General features: G+C 42.8%; 1 protein-coding gene across 1 annotated transcript in view; it reads left to right on the top strand.

Annotated features, from left to right (window-relative positions):
• Window positions 1-1,281: 1,281 nt before the first annotated feature.
• Window positions 1,282-8,298, top strand: part of SMCHD1 (structural maintenance of chromosomes flexible hinge domain containing 1) — a 156,068-nt gene continuing 149,051 nt past the window's right edge. The window contains exon 1 of the mRNA XM_078435388.2: window positions 1,282-1,759. Within this exon, the coding sequence (XP_078291514.2) occupies window positions 1,583-1,759 (177 nt within the window). The 5' untranslated portion in view covers window positions 1,282-1,582. The remainder of the gene's footprint in view (window positions 1,760-8,298) is intronic.

Raw genomic sequence — 8,298 nt, 5'->3', positions numbered from 1 at the left:
TAACCATGAAGATCTTTCCAAACCTAGTAAAACGGAAAATATACTAAATAATTACCCGAAATTTTTGGAGAATTGAAAAATCCCAGTCTGCTACTTTGGGATTTGGGAATTTAAATGTCACTCTCAAGTACAAAATATTCACTAAACATTTTTAAGAATTGGAGAGTAGGGGCGCCTGGGTGGCTCAAAGTCCAACTTGGTCTTGGGTCATGATCTCACCGTTCGTGGGTTGGAGCCTGCAGGCTCTGTGCTGACGGCTCAGAGACTGGAGCCTGCTTCAGATTCTGTGTCTCCTTCTCTCTCTCAAAAATAAATAAATTAAAAAAAAAAAAAAAGAATTAGAGAATAAATGACTGAGTCCTCCCAACAATGACATTTTTATTTGTTGTTGAGTTAGGGCACTACCGGCGGTAAGCATGTTTAATGAAAGGCAATAAAGACTTTTATGAAAGCAGACTATATGGTAAGCATTTTGCTAAAATTACGTAACTTAATCCTTTGGCATAGGTGTTCTCATTCACAATTTTTGGCAACAAGACCGCTGCCGTGAAGGTCTGGCCAGTTCAGTGGGAAGGTTTAGAATCGCAGACATTTCGGGACCCTCAGAGGCCGCCTGAGGGAAGGCCACAGTGACGTCAGAGAACCTAGGTTCGGACGTTCTCAGGGACCAGCTTTGTCTCAGTGGCCCACACTGGAGCCCACAAAGAACCACTAGCAAATGGGGTGGAAAAGGTGGCGTAGGTGCCTGGGCGTCTGTTTTCTCCGCGTGGGGACACACGTGCTCGCTACGTAGGAAATCCCACCCAGCGACGCCCGAGGCCCGCCAGCCCGACCTCTTCCAGCCTCCGCATTCAGGCGACCAGGGCGCAGAGGACGCAGCCCTGGCCCGGGCACCACCGCCGCAGCCCCGGGAGCTCGAGGCCAGGGAGAGTCGGTCGGGGTCACGCTGAGGCGGGAATGTACCAGGACATTCTCGGCCAGGAGAAAACAACCACTCGGAAGACCCCTGCCGCAGGTCTCCGCACTAGCTCTCCTTCTTGGGAAATGGGTCGCCCCCCAGAGCGCAGGCGCCCACAAGGAACCGCGCTTCCCTCCCAACTTCTGGAGGGCGAAAGGGGCGGGTCCAGGGAGGCAGCCGCTGAAGCCCCGCCCCGCCCGCGCGGCCTGCCGGATTCGCCCCGCCTCCTGTGCGCGGCGAAAGGCCCTTCTTCCTCCTGCGCCACAGTCCGGGCGGCGGCCCTGGTCGTGGGTTGCACTGCGAAGCTCGCGTGGAAGGCGGCGGGCGCGGGTCCCGGCCATACGGAGAGCGCGCTGCGCGCCCCCTTCTCCCCGGGATCGACGGGCCGCGGAAGTGACGTGTGCAGGAGCAGGAGCTCGTTTGAATCGGTTCCCGGGTGATCCTCGCGCCCGGCGCTGCTCGGCCGCCGCCTCCGCCACTGAGGGAGGAGCTGTAGCGCGCCGGGCTAGAGGCCTCGCGCCGCCCCGGGGGCTGGAGCTAAAGGCGCCGAGCGGAGCCTGCACCTCGGCCCCGAGCCGGCCGCGGTAGAGGCCGGCGCTGCCGTTTTTTCTCCTTTCCCCCAATATGGCAGCGGCGGGCGGCGGCGGGCCCTCGGTGGGAACTGGAGAGGACGGCGGAGGCGACGGCTGCAGGACGGTGTACTTGTTTGACCGGCGGGAAAAGGAGTCCGAGCTCGGGGACCGGGTGCTGCAGGTCGAGGAGCGCTCGGACTACGCAAGGTTCCGCGCCTCTGTGTGTCAGGTACGCCAAGGGTCCGAGGAGGGATGCGCGGGTAGAGTTTGGGTTGGGAAGGTGACGAGACACTCAACTTGCTCACCAAGGGCAATAAACCTGTCACCTGGCCCTAGTTCTGCGGCCTTGGCTTCTCTCTGCCGGGTGCCCGCCATGCCCGTGGCCGGGCGGCTGGAAGCCTTGGGCTGGTCCCAGCCTCGGCCTGGGAGTGTAGAGCCAGCAACTCCGTGGGCCTCCCCCTGCCCTTTTACGGGGTTGGGGTCGGGGTGGCCCTCGCTGCCCGGGATTTCTTAACCTCGCGTTTAATTGGCCCGTGGCGACCTTAGTACTCTAAGCCCTTAGTACTCTAAACCCATCTTCCAGGAGGGAAAAGTCACTGTGTCTCTTTCGTGAGGAACTTTTTGTTTTAAAATAGAGAACAGAGTTGTAACCCGATGGCTCTGTTATGACTTGCGATGGTTGGGAGTTCTGAAATTCCTGGAGTCGGTTTACCTCAGGTTCATTAAATGATCCAATAATTTCCCCGGTCGTCCTGTCAAGGAGGTTTGTGGGCCCGCCCTGGCAAGGTCCTTCTTTCCCTGGTGGAAGCACTTGTCCGAGTTAGCTTCGCAGGTGGAGCTGCCCTTCTGGTTCTCTGAACCGTAGCCCTTGAGAGTTTTAGAACTAGCTCGAAAGGTGTCTGTGCGTAGCTGTGAAACATCAAAGAAGGGTGTGTGTGTGTGTGTATGTATATATATATATATGTATACACTATATATATAGTGTGTGTATATACAGTGTATATATGTATGTGTGTGTGTGAGATGTGTATATGTGTGACTATATATATTTGTATATGTATCTCGACTGTGTTAGTTTGCTCTAAAAAATACTGATTGTGTAGGAAAAGCTACTTTAAACTGTCAAATGTCTTCTAGATATGTGGCGGTGGTGGTGCCTGAGCTTTAAAGAAAGGATACAGCCCTGTGCTGTTTTAACCACATGAAGTTCTTTTTAAGCTACAAAGCTACTTAGCTTCCAAGGAAAGAGAACTTTGTGTTGAAGCATTGTTTTAATTTGGTGAGGCTGGTGATTTAGTACTGTTCTAGACACACAACTCTGTGTAGTTGCTGAAATAATTGAAATCAATATCTGTAGAATAAGAGCGACTTAAGAGCAAGGACTTTGGTTTGTTCACGGCTGTATTCCCAGTGTCTAGAACTGTGCCTGGCACATGGCAAATGCCAAAATTATAAACAGTGCATTCATTCCGTGCCTGGAAGTAGCAGATTCCCATGTATTTGAAAACCGAATGAATGCTCATCTTTTTTTGATGAATGTTTCCAAAACCATTCCACAAAAAGGGAACTCTATGTTCATTATTTTTGTTAAAAATATCGGCACGTTAAAGAAAATATGGAACAGAGGGGGGAGAAAAGGAAACCTTTACTATAACATTTATAAATACTGGTAGCACTTGGAGTTATTTTTTTGTATCCTTACCCGATTTAAAAAAAAAATATTTTTAACATTTATTTATTGAGAGAGAGCACGAGCGTGGGAGGGGCAGAGAGAGGGGGAGACACAGAATCCCAAGCAGGCTCCAGGCTCTGAGCTGTCAGCACAGATCCCGAGGCAGTGCTCAAACTCAAACCTAGAGATCATAACCCGGGCAGAAGTTGGATGCTTAACCGACTGAGCCACCCAGATAACCCTACCCTGATTTTTTTTTTTTATTATTGTTGTGACGCACGTTTGCATTCTATTTTTTCAGTTAATATTGTCAGCATTTTTCTATTTTAATGCAAGTCTTCATAATCAAAGTTTGAAATAGTTTGTTTCGTACCACTGTTTACATAACCAAATCCCTTCTTTTTGTCAACATTTACGTTACTTTCAATTTTAAGTAATTCCATGATAAGCATCTTTGAATACATCGTGTTTTATGTCTTTTTCTTTTGTTTAGAAACTTGAAAGTGAATTTTCTGTATCAAAGGTCAGGAATATTTTTAAAGCTCTTGATAGGTATTTTCAGATTTCTTTTCAATAACATTGTACTAATTCACTCCCTCTTTAGAAGTAAATTCTCCCTTGTGAAAAGTGTCAGTAACTGTTATTTAGGGGAAGTATTATTACAGAAGTGATAACTCACTTTTAGAGATGGTGACTCACTTAAGTAGAACAGTACAGTCTTGAATTAGGATTCAAACCCAGAACCCATATTTTTTCTGTTATACCACTTTGCCTCAAATTAAGTTGTTATAAGGAATAGATATATTTATTCCATTCCTTCAGTATCTTAATTTGAAAACCAAACAAAATCTTTCTTTTGACTAATTCTTTCCTCCTCCTTCCCACTTTTTTCTGCTGGAAGAGACAAAGGTGAAATTTGATCAGAGGGAGAGGGAAGAACTAGTTAAGGAAAAAGAATGGAAGGCTAACTTTTTTTGCAGAATTTATTTATTTATTTAAAATTTTAATGTTTGTTTATTTTGGGGGGGGGGGGCAGAGAGGGAGGAAGATACAGAATCTGAACCAGTCTCCAGGCTCTGAGCTGTTAGCACACAACCCAATGCGGGGCTCAAACTTGGGGACTGCAAGATCATGACCTGAGCCGAAGTCAGACGCTTACTCGACTGAGCTACCCAGGTGCCCCGCAGAATTTATTTTTTAAAGCATCATTAGATTATGTAACCTAATCCCATAACCTTGTCTCCATTACCTGCATGAAGAACTGCATTAAATTACTGAATTAAGTCCAAGATTACACAGTTAATAAGCAGTGAAACTGGGGTTAAATCTAGGTCTCTTTGATTCTGAAGCTTGTATTTTTATTTAAAAAAATCTCCACAGAGCCCACGTTATTTACTACAGCCTTTATTTTCCTTGTTGGGGAGGAGGCAAAATAATGCACTAAGTAAAAGTTTTTCATTAAAACTTGAACTAATAAGTGTTTGTAGTGCTAAAAAGTATTATGTATTCTAAACTGTTATTTGGTAAAAGTTCACTTGGTAGAAGAAGGGAGCAGTCAAGAGGAAAGAAGAAAGTTGGAAAAAAAAAAAAAAAGGAAGGAATAGATTTGGAAGAATCCCTTACACTTGTGATATGCAGCTATTGACTTCACCTGAGCCCTTGTGGTCTTGCAGAATCATAGAAGATGATTCATTTGGCTAGCTCTTCAGAATATATCCAGACATTAAGTCCCAAGTATGCAAACCTTCCCCTCCATCTCCAATTTTGAGGAGATGTTTACTTTTTTCTTTGTGTGGTTCCACTATACGTTGTTACTCTACCATGATACTTAAATCTGTATGCTTGTTGAGGGCAGGAGCTTTACCACTAGTTAGTTTATAGCTGTTAAATGAATCACTCTCTTCCTTTTAAAAAATTTTGGTACATAGGGTACACATATTAAAAATTCTGGGGGGCTCCTGGGTGGCTCGGTTGAGTGTCTGACTTCTGGTCAGGTCATGATCTCACGGTTCATGAGTTCAAGCCCCACGTCGGGGTCTGTGCTGACAGCTCAGAGCCTGGAGCCTGCTTTGGATTCTGTGTCTCCTTCTCTCTCTGCGCCTCCCCCACTTATGTTTTGTCTCTCTCTGTGTCTCAAAAGTAAATGTAAAAAATTTTTTTAGAAAAATTCTGAAGATGAGGGGTGCTTGGTTGGCTCATTTGGTGGAGCATGTGACTCTCGCTCTTGAGGTTGTGGGTTTGAGCCCCAAGTTGGGTGTAGAAATTACTTAAAATCTTAAAAAAAATTATTTTTCCAGAAGATTAAAAGAAGAAGCAAAAGTGGGTATAGGAAGGAATAAAATAGTAACCTGAAGAGAGTTAATAAACTTTGATAATATCTTCCACCATTGCTTAGCCTTGAAATCAGCTTTGAGTTTCTTAGAGGTCAAAACAAGGAAAGATAATTGATAGAAAAACTACAGTGTCTATAAAATGAAAACATTCCATTTGCTAGTGAAGCAAAGCTTTGATTTGAGAAATAATTTTCCCTAGATTCCTTTCGAATCCTCATAATACGGACAATGTCCTTAAAGAGAGGAAAGGCTGCTGCTTATTTCCTTTAATGCAAGGTAGGGTATGTGTTATTTACGGTAATGCAAGCTGCTTTAACCAGTAACCACTCGGATTTTTTTAAGTTTTTTTTTTTTTAAGTTATTTATTTTTGAGAGAGAGAAAGCATGGGTCAGGGAGCAGCAGGGAGAGGGAGAGAGAGAATCCCAAGCAGCCTCCACTCTGTCAGTATGGAGCCCGATGTGGGGCTTGATCTCTCGAACTGTGAGATCATGACCTGAGCCAAAGTTGGATACTTGACCACCTGAGCCACCCAGGCACTCCTCAAATTTTCTTTTTCTTTTTTTTTTTCTTAGAAATTTCTCACTCACGTGCAGTATGGGTGTTACTGGTCTGTTGTTGATTCAGGGACAAAACCTGCACATTAGGTATAACGTCAAAGGACAAACTAAAGGCTAGTTTGCAGAGTTTCAGAACAGTGGGTCGAAGTATGTAGTTTCTGACTTAATCTATGGATGAAATTTAAAGTATTTGAAGACTTTATGGACTCAATTTAGTTAGCCGTTAAGAAAAGTTTAAAATTGGCTTTTGAGGAAGGTTGGACAACAGGTAGCTTGAAGGTGACCTAAAGAGATGGAAGGCAGGTAATTTTTATTACCCATTAAAGGCAGATCTGTCTGCTTTACCAATTAACCCAGAAAACGATGGGATCAAAGTATTCTTTTAAAAATGAAAAAACCTAGGGGCACCTGGATGGTTCAGTCGGTTGAACGACCCACTTCGGCTCAGGTCATGACTTCAAGGTTTGTGAGTTTGAGCCCCGTGTCAGACTCTGTGCTGACAGCTCAGAGCCTGGAGCCTGCTTCTGATTCTGTGTCTCCCTCTCTCTCTGCCCCTCCCCCACTCGTGCTCTGTCTCTCTCTGTCTCAAATAAATAAACATTAAAAAAAAAAAACCTAATCAAGTCTCTTGCCCAAATAGAATGTTATTCTGCTTTCGTATAGGGAAAGGCAGAGTAAGTGTATCTGTATTCAAGGCCAGGTTAATACAAAACATGAAAGACTTTAGTTTATGTCTTGATAAGATAGAATTTAGACTAAAAATATATAGAGAGAAGGATATGCCGTCTTGCATAAAAACATAATGAATTATGTAAAAATGTAATTTATATTTGCCAAATATCAAAGACTTAAAAATATTGAGAAAAATTATGATTTCAAGAAATAATTCTCATATACAGAATTATAGGTAAGGAAGACAAAAAACTTAGTATCTTAGTTGAATAATAACAGATTAATGGAGAGAGTGTATGGAATTATTAGATATAATTCAGATGCACGTAAATCTTAAAAATTCAACTTGGCACATAGTTTTTCAGTAACTGTAAGAACAGACTTTATTCTGCAGGGTACATAAGCACATGATCTAGCAATTGGGCACTGTAGAAATAAAGTAGTAGTGAACTAAAAAGTAAAGACTCATTACACAAAACTAATAAAGGTATGTAAAGCCAGTTTTTATTTGTTAAACAAGTACAGTTTTATTCCCCATCAGTTTATGTCCATAGCTTCATTTCTGTAGGGTGGAATTCTATAGGATATGATTATCTTTAATTTTAGTAAAGTATACCAGATTGCTTTTTTTTTTTTTCTTTTTTTTTTTTTTACAGTTTATTTAAGTAACCTCTGTATCTAACATAGGACTTGAACTCACGACCCCAAGAGCATCAGTCACATGCTCTTCAGACAGGGCCAGCCAGACACCCCCAGATTGCTTTTCAATATAGTTGTATTGATTATCAGTCTTTTTTTTTTTAATAAATATTTATTTTTGAGAGAGCATGAGTGGGGGAGGGGCAGAAAGAGAAGGGGACAGAGGATCCAAAGTGGACTCTGTGTTGACAGCAGTGAGCCCAGTGTGGGGCTTGAATCCACAAACCCTGAGATCATGACCTCAGCCATTGGGTGCCCAACCGATTGAGCCACTCAGGTGACCCTAATTATCATTTTATTAATAGTGTATAAATAGTGTATTTATTAATAGTGTAATAACAGTTTCCCTGTGTGGAGGCCTGTACTTTATATTATCAGGACTTAAAATTTTTGCCGACCTCATGGGAATAAGTTGCTTTAATTTCTCTACTAGTGAGGATGAGTGTATCTTCATATTTTCTAATTTTTTCCTTTATGGCTTGCACTTTTTGTATATTTTCAGAAATCCTTTTCTCTGTCTTCTCAAAATTATTCCTCTGTGTTCTCCTCTAAAATTTGGGTTAACATACAGCATCTTTAATTCTCTTGAAATTTCTTTTTGTGTATGTTAAGATGGGGATCTTATTTTACCTATTTTTATGCAGTTATCTAGTTTCAGTATCATTTATTGAAATTATTCTTTCCGCACCAATTTATAATGTCACTTCCTATTTCCATGTATATATATGTGGGTCTGTATCACGATCCACTGTTCTCTTCCACTGGTCTGTTATAGTATATTTTATGTTACACATTTCTCTTACAAAAAGCTTCAAACATAAAGAGATAATAGTA

Source organism: Panthera onca, chromosome D3 (genome assembly GCF_046562875.1).
Source record: "Panthera onca isolate mPanOnc1 chromosome D3, mPanOnc1 haplotype 2, whole genome shotgun sequence".
Classification (NCBI taxonomy): Eukaryota; Metazoa; Chordata; class Mammalia; order Carnivora; family Felidae; genus Panthera; species Panthera onca.
This window is presented reverse-complemented; position numbering and strand designations above follow the sequence as displayed.